This window comes from Macrotis lagotis, chromosome 1 (assembly GCF_037893015.1).
Source record: "Macrotis lagotis isolate mMagLag1 chromosome 1, bilby.v1.9.chrom.fasta, whole genome shotgun sequence".
NCBI lineage: Eukaryota > Metazoa > Chordata > Mammalia > Peramelemorphia > Peramelidae > Macrotis > Macrotis lagotis.
The window spans coordinates 547,085,137-547,102,107 of NC_133658.1; the positions used below are offsets into that span (position 1 = coordinate 547,085,137).

Sequence of the window (16,971 nt, forward strand, 5' to 3'; positions counted from 1 at the left end):
TTTTGTTGTACATTAAAGGAAAAGCATGTAAGATTTATAGTTTCTTGTGCAATCATTTTTTTAAATTGTACTGTTATGGAAATGCTTTATTCCCCAAATTAAAATAAAAAAAAAGATTTTTAACATTGGCATCTTATTGCCAAACAATCTACATTATAATAAAATGATGAAATTTTATGGGTTTTTAATATCACCTACTCATTTTCTATATATGAAGATAATACTGGAAATACAACTTGATAAGAGTAAAATGATCCTTAAAAACTTTGACCAAGAATTTCCTCAGCTTAGAATAAAAAAATCTTCAACAGGAAGAGCTTGATTTTTAGCAAAAATAAAACTAAAAGCATACTTCATGAGCAATCACTAACATCAAATCTTAAGAGGTAAAATTCACAAAACACTTGCAGTCAACACAATTCCTTTAAACTTTATTTTACTTAATACAGTTTAGTAGATAATTAACGTTTTCCACCAACTCGGGGTGCAGAAACTTTCACAGGTTTCACAATTTTTTGTTTAGGTGCTGCCTTTGTAGGAGCCTATGAAAAGACATGAATTAATGTGATAAGATTCCAATTGTTCAATGATTTAACATCTCAAACCAAAAGCAAAAATAAAATTTACCAACCACCCTCCCCCTCCCTTTCCTTTTCTTCAAATAGATCTGGTCCCGAATCCTGGTTTAGGCTTCTTTACAGTGCTTCTTAGGAAGATCTAGGCTAGCTTTGGGGTACACTGGCAAGGGTGTGACTGGAACTGTTCATTTCCTTGGTAATAATGATGATGATAGCTAACATTCACATTGTTTAGGGCAGCCAGTCACTTATATTAAACACTTTCATAGCTCATTTGTCCACGAGAGATAGGTGCCATTATTATTATTTTACTGAGGCACAAGGTGGGTTAAGCAACTTGCCCCAAGATCACACTACTAATAAGCATCTGAGCCCTAAACTCTGGGCTTCCTGACTCCAAACGCAGTCTTCTCTGCAACTTAAATTAGGATACAAAATAAGCTGCTTATTTGTGACTGACTTAGCTGGAGATGCTCTTGTCTACATACTTCTGATGTTCAAAGGATGACATGAGACCAATTCCAGTTCCTTGAAATCACTTCTATCTTCAACAGTGCTACCTACATTAGCCATCCAGCTTCTTCTGCTTGAACTATTTTCCCCCATAGTATAGTGATTTTCTATTCAATGTAAATATATTTTGGAAACCAGATTATGATAATGATTACCTTAGCTGCAGATGCAGCTGTCTTCTTGGTTGCTTGCTTAGCCTTTTTTGCTTCCTTGGCAGCTCTGAAAAGTAAAAATTTATCTTAAGCAGAAATACAAAACTGACTGCCAGTGGAAAGGTAGAACCAGATCTTAGTAACAAACAGAAAACAAATCCATTCATAATCACTCACTCCAACAAACATCTTATTTCTAACATGAATCTCGAGCACATTCATATGTTCCCAGAAGAAAGCTCATTTGGGGGTAATGGGTATCAATATGAAGTACACACACTCAAGGGTTGTCACTAAAACTCCAATTTTAACAGAGCATTCATATCCTAAAACCACAATTTTAGTTTCACTGAGCTTTAAAGTTATTTATCACTTTAAGTTAGCAGAACAATAAAACATTTTTAAAAACCTGTTTAGATAGTCACTATCCCATAACCAGTTTGTGATAAGAAGAAAAGAAATGTTTCTGATCTGTATCCTATGTAAGAGCAAATGTTCATAGGGCTCACAGTGGCCATAATGGTTTTAAAACCCTTTTTAGGTATTAGCTTTTGACACCACATACATGTAAATAGAAAAAACTAAGGAGGCTAACTACAAACTAATAAAAGATTTCCTCACCTGATGGCTTGTTCTCGTTGAGCCTTTCGAACTTCAGGTTTCTGGTTCCTCTTGGCCATTATATCAGCAAGAGAAGCCCCAGTGATGGCCCTCTGGAATTTAACAGCCCGGCGAGTTCTTTTCTTTTGAATCTCTTCCTGAAGAAAATTAACAGCATTAAATTAAATGGGGATTTTGAAGTAGAATTGAAGAATTCAAGCAACAACTTATAAAGTCCAGAGAGGTAGAACAATTCACCCAAGGTCATATGGTTAGTGATAGCCAAAACAGGAGTTGTTATCAATTTCTGCCCAATTCATTTCTTTCTGTTAATACTGGAAACAAATGCATAGAAGTACCCATTTTATTATTCCAAAGACAGAGATCCAAAATAAGGCATATATTCACTAAAAGAATTCCATTTCAAATATTCAATGGCAAATTGAAATTGTCTACTCTGGCCATTTTTACTTCTTCATAAAAGTTAGAAAATCCAAGTGCCCAATATTTATTCTACTTAGCACCTACCTGTCTTTCATGTGGACAAGCCAATAGGAACTATGGATCTTGTTCCTACAAATTCTATGTTCCTAAAGCCATCACCAATCATTCCATTCAGCAATATTCAAAGTCTGAGAAAATTCTTCATCTCCTTAATATCTACATCCAAATCAACTGTCAAGTGCCAAAATTACTAATTCTATTTTCATGTCACCTCATTAATGTATTCCATCCTATTCATTTTCAAGCCTGCTGCTTTAGATGAAATCCTACCAATGTTTCTTAATTTGTTTGAGCCTGTATGTCTTACCCTTCACACTGCTAAAGCAATTCTCCTTAAAGTATGTATCTGACCACTAAATTCTTGCTATTCTTTAGATATGATGACTGTAGTTTTATCAAAAGCCTTAGTTTTCATCAAATCTCAGCTTCTTCTAATGTCACATGCTATAAACAGTTTCTTGCCCAAGCACTTGAGATTTATTTATATTTGAACAAATTTTCCCAATGCTAGAAATAAGTTCCTTTGGAACAGAAATATTTTAACCTTTGTCTCCCACCAGAACCTTGTACCAATACAGTTATCACCTCAAACTTGTACAATATCCATATGGCACCTAATAAATGCTGATTATCTGAATATAAACATAATTGATAACCAGATTATTCAAGCCTCATGAAGAGTGGATAATAAAAAGTGAAGAGAACATAAGCAACTGGGGGCCCTCAGAAGAAAAGTGCCTACTATGTGCCTGACATTGTGCTAATCACTTTAAAAATTTATTTCATTTTTTTTCTTTTTATGTCATTTGATTTTCACAAAAACTCTCAAGTAGGAGTTTCCCTCATTTTAAGTTGAGAAACCTGAGGGTAACTTGGAACTTGCAGCTATCAAATAGATACAAAGGGTCTGATACTGGAATTGAGGGGCAGCTAGGTGGTGCAGTGGACTACTGGCCCTGGAGTCAGGGGGACCTGAATTCAAATCCAGCCTCAGACACTTAATTACTAGCTGTGTGACTTTGGACAAGTCACTTAACCCAGTTGCTTTGCAAAAATCCAAACAAGACAAAACTATATAAACTGATACTGGAATTGAACTTAGGTTTTCCTCACTCTGGGTCCAGGCTCTATTCACTGGGTCACCTAGAGGCTTCTTAGTTATTAGAAGTATATAAAAAACTTCAGATTCAGAAAGCCTACATCATGTTTAGCTTTTTTCCTAGACTGCCACTTGTGACCCATGACAGTATCTCTGGGTCTCAGCTGTTTTATCAGTAAAACAAAGAAGAGTTACACTATGCATATAAGACAATACAGTTCTCATAGCTATACAGAAACTTATACAAATATAAAGTGTTCTTACTAAGCTACTAGAATGTTTTATTATTCACAGTGGAACATTTTAAAAGACTCAATTCTTTAACTATCCCACCCTCATATCTCATTTCCTAATTTCAAGGTACATACAATTTCATTTTTATACCTCAAAAAGATGTGATTTAACCACCTATTGGAAGATTTTCTCTTGCTATTATTCTCAACCAAACCCTTAGGTGTATTCCAATAGCCAAAACAAGAAGCTGATTAAAATCACTATTCTATTATAAAGGAAAATAAGTGATGCAAATTAAGATTTTTCTTTAAATTTACTTTGAAAAAAAAAAAAACACTCCAGCAACTTACAAATTTCCACCACATGTTTTGACAACCCTTAAATTATATGAAAGGCAGTTTATGGTCCAGACAGGATGACCCCTAGAGAATCAAGTCCTGCTTATGGAACACACTAATCTGGAGTTATTTAACCTTTCAGCATCTCAAGCAAGTTAAATAAAATACTTGACACCTGTTTGGTGGAAGGAAGTTCCCCACCAGTTTAAGGATGAAATAAGGCCCACCACAGCACCAATAACATTTTTACTAACCGACTGTCCTTTCTTGTGCTTTCTTCTATACAAGACAGTCCAATTGATCTGCCGAGGATTCCTCTTTGAAAGGAATGCTGACTCACATTTTGCATTCAAAAATTGGAAAACCTACAATGGGAAAAATATAAAAAGGTTATCTAGTTAGAGAATGTCTGACTGGTTATTACAGGATGGAAAGAATTGTTATCCTGTTAGGCAAATGACCAGTGGGACAGAGAACTCCAACTTTGTAGAAAATCAAAGGCCATTAATCATGAACTACCAGAACCACAGGCAAAAGATAAAATAATTTATATGCCCAGAAGCAAATATAAGGACAAGTTTGTAGCTACTTTTTGTAATGGAAGAGAACTGGAATTTAAAGGAATTACAAATCGTTTAGGAGAACACTAAATTATAGTTATTTGAACGTAATGAAATTTTATTTTGTGGTCTATGGTATGAAAAGGATAGTGATTCTGGGAAAACCTGAATGAACTGACTCATAATGAAGTCAGCAAAACCAGAACTTATACTGCACTATACCACCAGCACAACCAGAGAGATGGATTCAAAATGAATTGAGTCACTTTTGCTCTAACAACGTGGAAATCTGCACTGTGTTAATTCTTAAATAACTGAGTTTTTTGTTTTACTTCCTAATTCGGGGGGGGGGGTGAAATTGGATTTTTGTAAATTGAAAAATAAGATAGGAATAACTGAGCCCCGCGTGTGGTCACTGCGCAAAAACATGCCTCCCCCCCATTTCAGTGTCGGGAGTTCGCAGGCTGTTCGCCGCCCGGCGGCTTCGGCGCGGCCCGGGGCCACCTCTTACCTTCCCGTCCGTGCGGGCATAGCGCCTCCCGTGACCTGGGTAGATCTTGTACCCGCTGAAGCTGCACAGCTCGACCCTGTAAGGAAAATCAGGGAGGTCAGTCGCGGACGGCGTCCCCAGCGAGGAAGTGCCATGCCAGCGATCGGGGCGGCCGCCGGGGGAAGGATGGACGCGGATTGGGAAGCAAACATCTTTACTTACTTCATGGCTGCAAGTGGCAGGAAGATGGCGAAGAGAAAGAGAGGATTGTGGGAAAAATTCTTATATACCGGGCGGCCTCCTCAGTTCTCTTCCGTCGCGTGCTTACGTTGGACGCACTGGGATGACCACTTCCGGTGGTGTAACAGACTTTTGCGCCCTTCCGAGTAGGACTAGTTGAAAGGAAAGCCGTCAGTAGAAGAGAACACAAAACAGATGGTCTCTAGTCTTTAACCTATTTATATCTACATACTCGCAGTTAGTGAGTGGCGGCCTTCTATTCGGAACTGCAAGCTGAAGAAGATGAGAAATCAGCACCTGGGGCGGCTAGGTGGCGCAGTGGATAGAGCGCCGGCCCTGGAGTCAGGAGGACTTGGGCTCAAATTCGTCCTCAGACATTTAATAATTACCTAGCTGTGTGAACCTGGGCAAGCCACGTAACCCCATTGCCTTGCAAAACAAAATGGAGAGAATCAGCACCTCGCCGCTGGGTCAGAGCGACGCGCCAAGCCCGTGACAAATTTCCGCAACTCGGACCACAAAAGCTCCATCGCCGCCCGCTGGGCACGTTCGCGCCGGGGCAGCCCACGAGCACCCACCCCATACCTCCCCTCTGGGCCGGCACCGATCCTCCAGCCTCTCGGCTCCGGGGTGCCGGGGTGCTTCGGGATCCGAGAACCGGGGGAAGGGCTGTAGCCGGAAGCGAGCCCGAGCGGGCCCAGCGGCGGACGGCGCAGCCACGCCCCTCGGGCCTTCCGGTCCGGCCGCCGGCGGCCCCGCCCCTCAGGCCTCCGCTCGGCGCCGGGCAGAGACGCGGGGCGCGTGCGGGGCGGAGCCGGCTTCCTCGGTGGCTACGCCGGCCACAGCCCTTCCCGCACTCGGGACCTTTGCGCTTTCGGTTTGGTTTTTTTAAGGTTTTGTTAAATTTTATTTTTTTTAACTAGCATTTATTATCTCCCCCCCCCCAGAAGAAAGAGAAAACTAATGAATTTGCCTGATGTAACCCCACAAATCCCACCCTGTCCACCTCCTAAAAAGCGTGCCTCCAGCCCGTGTAAACTGCCATGAACTACACTTGCCTCAGCTTCGTCATCTGAAAAAGTGGAAAGTTGGACACTGGGGGCCCATTTACCCCTGAACCTGGCCCTCTCCTAATGCCTTCAAAGTGGCATCTTTCCCCCACTCTCTCCTTTCCCAAACTAGACCCTTTTCTCTCACTCTTTACTTTCTCTTTCCCACTTTCCATCCTCAGCTACTTGCAGGCTGATTTCTGATCCGCTAGAATGAAACTACTTCCTCTCGGGTTAACCAAAACCCTCTGAATTAACAGGTCCAATAATCTGTTTTCGACCTTTATCTTCCATCCTCTAGATAGGTGCGGAGGCTCCTGCTGAGCTGGTACTCTGAAAGTTCCGAATTCAAATATATATAGCCTCAGAGCCTGGGCAAGTCTGCCTCGATTTCTGATACAGTAAAATGGGAATGATAGCACCTACCCTCTGGGTCTTGTAAGAATCAAATGGGATAATATTTGTAAAATGCCTGGCATGTAATAGGTGCTTGTTAAATGACTTTTCCCTTTTCTTCCTTTTGTCCTCTCCATAGTATTTGACATTGCCCTGCTCTCTGATTCCTTGTCCTTGAGAACTTCTCGATCACATTTGATGCTGCTGATTACCTGACTCTCCAATCTGATCCTCTTCATTTTCTTTTGCAGAGTCACTATCCACGTTCTGCCCTATATATAACCTTTTTTTTTTTAGTTTTTGCTAGGCAAATGGGGTTAAGTGGCTTGCCCAAGGCCACATAGGTAGTTATTATTAAGTGTCTGAGGTCACATTTGAACTCAGGTACTCCTGACTCCAGGGCCCGTGCTCTATCCACTACATCACCTAGCCACCCCTGTATAACCTCTTTTAAAAAAAAATCTCCCCCCTTTATACTTAAAAACAATTCTTAACATTTGTTTTCTTGAAGTTTTGAGTTCCAAATTCTATCCCTTTCTCAACCTCCCCATCCCTCCCTGATACATCTGATATAGGTTATGCTATACATGTGCAATCATGTAAAACATTTCCATATTAATCATTTTGTGCAAGAAGACTTGAAAGGAAAGAAAGAAAATAATATGCTTCAGTCTATATTCAGACAACATTCTCTTCCATAGAGCTTCATGTAATGTTCCTGATGAGTTTTGGTCAAATGAGACACATGAAGTTTTTCAATTTTTTTTTCGTTTTAAAATTAAATAGGTGGGGCGCCTAGGTGGCGTATTGGATAGAGCACCGGCCTTGGAGTCAGGAGTACCTGGGTTCAAATCCAGTCTCAGACACTTAAAAATTACCTAGCTGTGTGGCCTTGGGCAAGCCACTTAACTCCATTTGCCTTGCAAAACCTAAAAAAAAAAAAAAAAAAAAAAAAAATTTAAATAGAAAAAAACCAAAAATCCATGTTACCACAACATAAAAAAGGATTCAATATAAAACCATGAATTTCCATTTCATATTGTTAATTGTTTTCAAAGCTACCCTACTTTCTGTGCTTCCTTCTAAGTTTTGCTTTGTTCTCTGCTCTATCCTTTTTTCTCCCTTTCCACTCAGCTCTACAGAAGGCTCTCATTAGACACAAATATGTATATGTACTTGTATGTATATGTATCTGTATATATAAAACCATACTATACATGTTTCTAAATGTGTATTTTATAATACATTCTAAATTCTACATCCTAATACATTCTCAATCTAAAAAAAATATTCCCCCAATTTTCTACTTTTCTTCTAACCTTGGCAGCATTGTTCAATAAGTTTTTAACTTAATGTAAATGAAATTATCTACTCCATATCTTATACTTTACATAGTTCTTTGTCTCTTATTAATTCATAAATTTTCTCCTATCCATAAGTCATAAGTTATATGTTCCATGTTCTTCTAGTTTCCTTGTGATATCTCCCTTTATATCTAGGTCATGTGTCCATTTCCATTTTGACCTTATATTGGTAAATATAAGATATTTAATACTGCCCAATTTCTACCAGAAAGCTTTTTAGTTTTCCCATCAAATTTTTAAATAAGTAATGAATTCTTTTTCCAAAAACTTAAAACTTTACATGTGTCAAATACAAATTTACTATAGTCATTTCCTATTATGTGTTTTAAGTTTATTCTGTTCCACTGATCAGTTGTTTTCTAATGACATATTTCACATTCTCTTTTTTTGTTCTTTTCATTTTATTTTGTTTTTGTCTGGGTTATCTTATAACATCATTAGCTTCACCTTGCCCAATTCCTGTTTTGGGTTTTTTTTTGCAAGGTAATAGGGTTACGTCACACAGCTAGGCAATTATTAAGTGTCTGAGGTCAGATATGAACTCAGGTTCTCCTGATTCCAGGGCCAGTGCTCTATCCACTGAGCCTCCTTAACCTCTATTTGATTTTCAAAGTTCTTTTTATACTCTTCCAAGAAATGCCTTTTTTAGTTTTCCCCCAATCTTGCTTCCCTCCCCCCACCCCCACCTCACAGATAACACTCCGTCAGTCTTTACTTTGTTTCCATGTTGTACCTCTATACAAATTGGGTGTGATGAGAGAGAAATCAAATCCTTAAAGAGAACAGAATTCTCAGAGGTAACTAGATCAAACCACATCTGGGTTTTTTTTTTCCCGAATTAAAGGGAATAGTCCTTATACTTTCTTCAAACTCCAGAGCTCCTTATCTGCATACAGATGGTACTCTCCTTTGCAGACAGACAAAAATTGTTCCCAATTGTTGCGCTGATGGAATGAGCAAGTCCTTCAAGGTTGAACATCACTCCCATGTTGCTGTTAGGGTGTACAGTGTTCTTCTGGTTCTGCTCATCTCACTCAGCATCAGTTCATACAAATCCCTCCAGGTTTCCCTGAAATCCCGTCCCTCCTGATTTCTAATAGAACAGTAGTATTCCATGATATACATATACCACAGTTTGCTAAACCATTCCCCAATTGAAGGACATTTACTGGATTTCCAATTCTTTGCCACCACAAACAGGGCTGCTATAAATATGTTTGTACAAGTAATGTTTTTACCCTTTTTCCTCATCTCTTCAGGGTATAGACCCAGTAGTGGTATTGCGGGGTCAAAGGGTATGCACATTTTTGTTGCCCTTTGGGCATAGTTCCAAATAGCTCTCCAGAAGGATTGGATGAGTTCACAGCTCCACCAACAGTGTAATAGTGTCCCAGATTTCCCACATCCCTTCCAACAATGATCATTATCCTTCCTGGTCATAATGGCCAATCTGAGAGGTGTGAGGTGGTACCTCAATGAAGCTTTAATTTGCATTTCTCTAATAATTAATGATTTAGAGCATTTTTTCATATGGCTATGATCTCCTCATCTGTAAATTGCCTTTGTATATCATTTGACCATTTGTCAATTGGGGAATAGCTTTTTGTTTTAAAAATATGATTCAGTTCTCTGTATATTTTAGAAATGAGTCCTTTGTCAGAATCATTAGTTGTAAAGATTGTTTCCCAATTTACTACTTTTCTTTTGATTTTGATTACATTGGTTTTACCTGTGCAAAAACTTTTTAATTTAATGTAATCAAAATCATTTAATTGGTTTTTAGTGATGTTCTTCAACTCTGCCTTAGTCATAAACTGTTCCCCTTTCCATAGATCTGAGAGGTAGACTAGTCCTTGATCTTCTAATTTGCTTATGGTATTGTTTTTTATGTCTATGTCCTGTAACCATTTGGATCTTATCTTGGTAAAGGGTGTGAGGTGTTGGTCTAATCTAAGTTTCTTCCATACTAACTTCCAATTATCCCAGCAGTTTTTATCAAAAAGGGAGTTTTTATCCAGGTGGCCTGACTCTTTGGGTTTATCAAACAGCAGATTACTATAATCCTCTCCTGCTTTTACACCTAGTCTATTCCACTGGTCCACCACTCTATTTCTTAGCCAATACCATACAGTTTTGATGACTGATGCTTTATAATATAATTTTAGATCTGGTAGTGCTAAGCCACCTTCGTTTGCATTTTTTTTTCATTAAGCTCTTGCAATTCTTGACTTTTTATTTCTCCATATGAATTTACTTACAATTTTTTTCTAACTCATTAAAGAAAATTTTTGGAATTTTGATTGGTAGGGCACTAAACAGATAGTTTAGTTTTGGTAGAATTGTCATTTTATTATATTAGCTCTACCTATCCATGAGCAGTTGATATTTGCCCAGTTATTTAAATCTGATTTAATTTGTGTGAGAAGTGTTTTATAATTGTTTTCAAAAAGATTCTGAGTCTGTCTTGGCAAATAGACTCCCAAGTATTTTACACTGTCTGAGGTTACTTTGAATGGAATTTCTCTTTCTAGCTCTTCCTGTTGTTTCTTGCTAGTCATATATAGGAAAGTTGAGGATTTATGGGGGTTTATTTTATAACCTGCAACTTTGCTAAAATTGCTAATTGTTTCCAGTAGTTTTTTAGATGATTTCTTGGGATTCTCTAGGTAGACCATCATGTCATCTGCAAAGAGTGAGAGTTTTGTCTCTTCCTTCCCAATTCTAATTCCTTTAATTTCTTTTTCTTCTCTAATTGCTGATGCTAACATTTCTAATACAATATTGAATAGTAGTGGTGATAATGGGCACCCTTGTTTAACCCCTGATCTTATTGGGAATGCCTCTAGCCTCTCCCCATTGAGTATAATGCTTGTTGATGGTTTCAGATACTGCTCATTATTTTAAGGAACAGTCCATTTATTCCTACACTCTCTAGTGTTTTTAATAGGAATGGATGCTGTATTTTGTCAAAAGCTTTTTCAGCATCTATTGATATGATCATATGGTTTCTGATAGGTTTGTTATTGATATAATTGAGTATACTAACAGTTTTCCTAATATTGAACCAACCCTGCATTCCTGGAATAAATCCTACTTGATCATAATGTATTATCTTAATGATGACTTGTTGTAATTGTTCTGCTAAGATTTTATTTAGGATTTTTGCATCCATATTCATCAGGGAGATAGGTCTAAAATTTTCTTTCTCTGTTTTAACTCTTCCTGGTTTAGGTAGCAGTACCATATTGGTTTCATAGAAAGAGTTAGGCAGAGTTCCATCTTTCCCTATTTTTCCAAAGAGTTTATATAGGATTGGAACCAATTGTTCCTTAAATGTTTGGTAGAATTCACTTGTGAATCCATCAGGCCCTGGAGATTTATTTTGGGAGTCTATTTGCCAAGACAGACTCAGAATCTTTTTGAAAACAATTATAAAACACTTCTCACACAAATTAAATCAGATTTAAATAACTGGGCAAATATCAACTGCTCATGGATAGGTAGAGCTAATATAATAAAATGACAATTCTACCAAAACTAATGGCTTGTTGAATTTCTTTTTCTGAGATAGGGTTGTTCAGGTATTTAATCTCTTCTTCATTTAACCTGGGCAACTTATATTTTTGTAAATATTTATCCATTTCCCTTAGATTATCAAATTTATTGGCATAAAGTTGGGCAAAATAATTTCAAATTATTACTTTAATTTCCTCCTCATTGGTGGTGAGTTCACCTTTTTCATTTATAATACTAGCAATTTGGTTTTCTTCTTTCTTTTTTTTAATCAAATTGACCAGAGGTTTATCAATTTTATTGGTTTTTTCATAATACCAACTTTTGGTTTTATTTATTAATTCAATAGTTTTTTTGCTTTCAATTTTATTAATTTCTCCTTTGATTTTTAAAATTTCTAATTTGGTATTTGATTGGGGATTTTTGATTTGTTCTTTCTCTAATTTTTTTAGTTGCATGTTTAGTTCATTGATTTCCTCTTTCTCCAATTTATTCATATAAGCATTTAGAGCTATAATATATCCCCTGAGATTTGCTTTGAATGAATCCCATAGGTTTTGGTATGTTGTTTCATTATTATCATTATCTAGGATAAAATGGTTAATTCTTTCTATAATTTGTTTTTTGGTCCACTCATTTTTTAAGATGAGGTTATTCAGTTTCCAATTTGCTCTGGGTCTATATCTCCTTGGCCCAGTATTGCACATGACTTTTATTGCATTGTGATCTGAGAAAGATGTATTCACTATTTCTGCCTTTCTGCAGTTGATCATTAGGTTTTTATGTCCTAGTACATGGTCAATTTTTGTATAAGTTCCATGTACTGCAGAGAAAAAGGTATATTCCTTCCTATCCCCATTCAGTTTCCTCCATAAGTCTACCATATCTAATTTTTCTAACAATCTATTTACCTCCCTAATTTCTTTCTTGTTTGTTTTATGATTCGATTTATCTAGATCTGATAGCGGGAGGTTGAGGTCTCCTACTAGTAGTGTTTTGCTGTCTATGTCTTCCTGTAATTCTTTCAGCTTCTCCTCTAAGAATTTGGGTGCTGTCCCACTGGGTGCATATATATTCAATATTGAAATGACTTTATTGTCTATGGTACCTTTTAGGAAGATAAAGTTTCCTTCCTTATCTCTTTTAATGCTATCTATTTTTGCTGCTGCTTTGTCTGAGATAAGGATTGCTACCCCTGCTTTTTTTTACTTCAGCTGAAGCAAAATATATTTTGCTCCAACCTTTTACCTTTACTCTATATGGATCTCTCTGCTTCAAATGAGTTTCTTGTAAGCAGCATATTGTAGGATTCTGGTTTTTAATCCACTCTGCTATTTGCTTACATTTTAAGGGAGAGTTCATTCCATTCACATTTAAGGTTATGATTACTAATTCTTTATTGCCCTCTGTGCTATCTTCCCTCTGTTTGTATTTTCCCCCTTTCCCCCCTTTTATCCATATTCCCCAGTATTTTGTTTCTGAATACCACCCCCTTCAGTGTGTTTGCCCTCCTATATCACTCCCTCCCCTTTCTTTCCCCTTTCCCTGTTCCCTTCCCTTCCTTTTGTTATTTCCCCCGTATTTCCTCCACTCCCCTTCCCTTTCTCTGTCCCCCCTCCCCTTTTCCCCTTTTACTTCTTGAAAGGTTAGATGTTTTATAAGTTAACTGAGTATGTGTAGGTTGACTTTAAGCCAAGTCTGATGAGAAGAAGATTCAGGTGTTTCTCCTCTACTCCCTTCTTCCCCTCTATTACCATAGGGTTTTGTACCTCTTAGTGTAATGAGATTTGTCCCATTCAATCCCCTCCCTCCTCCCGTCTCTTTCCTGTCCCCCTTTTTAGGGGGGTAGTGTATTTTTTTTTTTAGATCATTCTATCTAAGTCATAGAAAATTCTGAGTGTCTGACCCTTCTAGTTCAGTATATTCTGTTGAATAGAGTCCAAATTCCTGAGAGTTATTAGAGTCTTTCTCCCCGGTGGAGTTAAAGCCAGTTGCATCCCATTAGATATCAGTCTCATGGATAGGTCATGGATGTCCAGCATTTCTGGCTAGAAATGCCTTTTAAAAAAAAACACTTCACTATCTTCTTCTCTATCACCAGTATAGCAATCTATGATCAGTCTCTTTCTCCTTTGCTTATTCATTTTTTTAGCAGCTTATTACTATAATCAGGTTCTAGTCCTAAGATGTTTTCAGGCTTCAAGTTTTTTGTACTCTTTTTGGGTTTTTTTGAACTCTTTCTGGGGACCTGACCTAAAACACTTTTCTCTTCCCCTGAGCCACATCTTAGGGCCCCCATCTACACTGTGACTGCAGGTTCTCTTATTCCCTGTGATCCTTCTCAGAACAATAAACTTCAACTCACCCTCTGCCCTGGAACCCAGCCCAGGGATTCTGCCCTCCTACAACTACCCACAGCCAGGAAGGTCCCTGACCAGATTTTGCTATTGCACTCACAGGTTTGTGCTCTTCCTCCTTATCCATAGCCACAACCCAGGTCTATGTCTAGTCAGAGCACTTGGGCCTGGCATTCAATGTCCATGGACGTGGAGGGTCCTTCAGTCTTCCTCTGCTGAACTGTCCAATTCCCACATTGTTGGTAAGGGGTGTCTGTGTGTGTGTGTGTGTGTGTGTGTGAGTCAGGGGACTGAGCATCTGAGGTCAGATTTGGACTTATGTCCTCCCAGCTGCAGAGCTACTGATCTGTTCACTGTACTACCTATCCCCACTATAGTCTTAAAGCGCCTGCTGTAATTAGAAATATTCTCACTAATGTGGCACTCAACAGCCTCATTATAAGGAAATTAAATGAAAATTTGTATTTGACACTTTTTCTATAAATAACATCAGAAATATTAAATTTCTTTAAAAAGGTTTATTACTAGGTAAAATATATTTGCTTTGGCATTTATACATTGATAACCTCATGAGTACTTTACGAATTCAAAAAGTGGAAGATGTGTGAGATAAAATGCACTCACAGGAATCAAGAGTCCAGAGTCTGAGTCAGGGACTGGGAAAGGTTTTTTTACTTCCTCGAGGAAGGACACCTTCCATTGCAAAATCAGGAAGTGTGTCTGAAATAATAACATGCAGGTCCTTTTTATTTAAAAATTCTACCTCTAAATTCTTTCTTATCCCAACATGGCTTGGTAAAACAAGCTCACAATCTCTTTCTTAATATTACCCAACTGGAGCAAAGCAAATTCAATCCTTCTTATCCTAATTATTCATGACTAGTCTCTATCCTATTAGAAAGTTATAGTTTTCAATCTCCTGTTACTATATTTGTTTATAGCTAATCTATACCCTATAAAAAGTGAAGTTCTACAAAACCTCATCATGTATTTCTTTTGACCAAATTAGGAGATACCCAATCAGAAGAAGAGTCACTTTAATTTTCTTAAAAGTACCTTATTTTCCAAGAAGTGCAGGTGCTGTGGAAACCAGATAGTCTTTTTCTTTTTACTTTCTCTAGACTCCCAATGATATTTGAAGGTCATTTTCACCACTGGCATAAGAATGTTTTCTTTCTATATATGAACAACAAAACACAAGGGCAAGAGATAGAGAAGTTCCACTTAAAGTAACTGTGGACAACATTAAATCCTTGTGAATCTACCTCCCTAGTCAAAGCCCAGAAACTATATGAAAAAAAGTTTTTATAAGGAAACTTCATGGGAGACCATCTCTCACAGAAGATATCTATGATTTATATTTATATTTAATATTTTAACCATTCACAAGAGTATAAAATGTGAGAATATGCAGCCAAATTATAATCCCTGTATTATGTGTATGGAGAGAGAGAGAATTATAGGTATTTCTTCTTATAATTGAAAACTTCAATTGTAGTTAAATCTTTCCAAAAAGAAAGCATTTCAGGTAGACAAAATAATGTTTACAACGAATGATACATTTTAAAAAATATTTATTTAAAGCAATAGGGTTAAGAGTGACTTGCCCAGGGTTACACAGGCATTATTAAGTGTCTGGGGACAAATATGAACTCAGGTCCTCCTGCCTCCAGGCCCAGTGCTCTATTCACTGTGCCACCTAGCTGTCCCAGTGCGATACATTTGACAACAATTCTAAAAAATTTTAGAACTCAAACTTATGTATTATTAAATTGCACAATTTTTGTTATGTGATGCTAAGAGTGTTAGATTTACACTGGAATCTATTCTCACTAGACTAATGACAGAGAACTTTTTACTAAATGTTTTATGTTTATCAAATCTAACCATAATTTTGGGATTGTTGAGTAGTTCTGACTTTTCTTCATTTTCTATTATAAGCCCATTATTCATATTTTATATATGTATATAAAATACACATTATATATATGTGTGTATATAAAATAATTACATTCTTAGTAGGGATCCAATTTCCTTGAGCTTCTTCTTCTTCCCAGTATTAATATTTTTATTTTTTTTTAATTTTTTTTCAAGGCAATGGGGTTAAGTGGCTTGCCCAAGGCCACACAGCTAGGTAATTATTAAGTGTCTGAGGCCAGATTTGAACTCAGGTACTCCTGACTCCAGGGCCGGTGCTCTAGCCACTGTGCCACCTAGCCACCCCTTAATATTTTTAAAAACAACAATTTTGTCCTAAACTTTCTATATCAAACTAGGTTCATTCTGAGCTTAAGTACTCTTAACCGCATGCTTAGTGAATGGTCCTACATTTTAAAATTTATTCTCTATACCAGCACTTGTTTCCATTTTCAGCACATGTCTTTTTAAAACTTAAATTAGGGGCGGCTAGATGGTACAGTGGATAAGAGCACCGGCCCTGGAGTCAGGAGTACCTGAGTTCAAATCTGGCCTCAGACACTTAATAATTACCTAGCTGTGTGGCCTTGGGCAAGCCACTTAACCCCATTGCCTTGTAAAAAAACAAATAAAAACCAAAACAAACCTTAAATTAGTTGGTAACCTCATTGGCTAAATTCTTTTTTTTTTTCCCTTCCTCAGTGAAATTGTTTTTCTTTTTGTCTTTAGAATTTTGGTCTTGAGAATTTCCCAATCTTTCCTGGGCTTACTTCCCTTACAGAATTTTTGTGCACAAGATTTTTTGTAATGCTTTGAAATGTGCTTTCATAAATTTAGAGTATCACAAAATCACTTCTCATACTTGCTTCATTCTACAAAGGCACAAAAGAAAAGGTCAAGATTGAATTCTCATCATCTTAGTTTTTCCTTTACATATAGCTTTCTTCTTGACCAACTTCAGCTCCATTGGTAGCAAAATCTGTTCTTAATTGCTTAAATTCTCAGTCTCATTTTTTTTTTTTTTGGCAAATATAAGTGAAAAGGCAAAGAAAAGGGCATTGGGCTAG

The 16,971-nt window shown here is 37.3% G+C and overlaps 1 protein-coding gene across 1 annotated transcript in view; it reads right to left on the reverse strand.

Annotated features, from left to right (window-relative positions):
- Positions 1-410: 410 nt before the first annotated feature.
- RPL24 (ribosomal protein L24) overlaps positions 411-16,971 on the reverse strand; it is a 67,949-nt gene continuing 51,388 nt past the window's right edge. The window contains exons 2-8 of the mRNA XM_074214389.1: positions 15,044-15,163; positions 5,291-5,460; positions 5,090-5,165; positions 4,273-4,383; positions 1,865-2,001; positions 1,247-1,310; positions 411-542 (exon numbers count right to left, since the gene is read on the reverse strand). Of these exons, the coding sequence (XP_074070490.1) occupies positions 462-542; positions 1,247-1,310; positions 1,865-2,001; positions 4,273-4,383; positions 5,090-5,165; positions 5,291-5,295 (474 nt within the window). The 5' untranslated portion in view covers positions 5,296-5,460; positions 15,044-15,163 and the 3' untranslated portion in view covers positions 411-461. The remainder of the gene's footprint in view (positions 543-1,246; positions 1,311-1,864; positions 2,002-4,272; positions 4,384-5,089; positions 5,166-5,290; positions 5,461-15,043; positions 15,164-16,971) is intronic.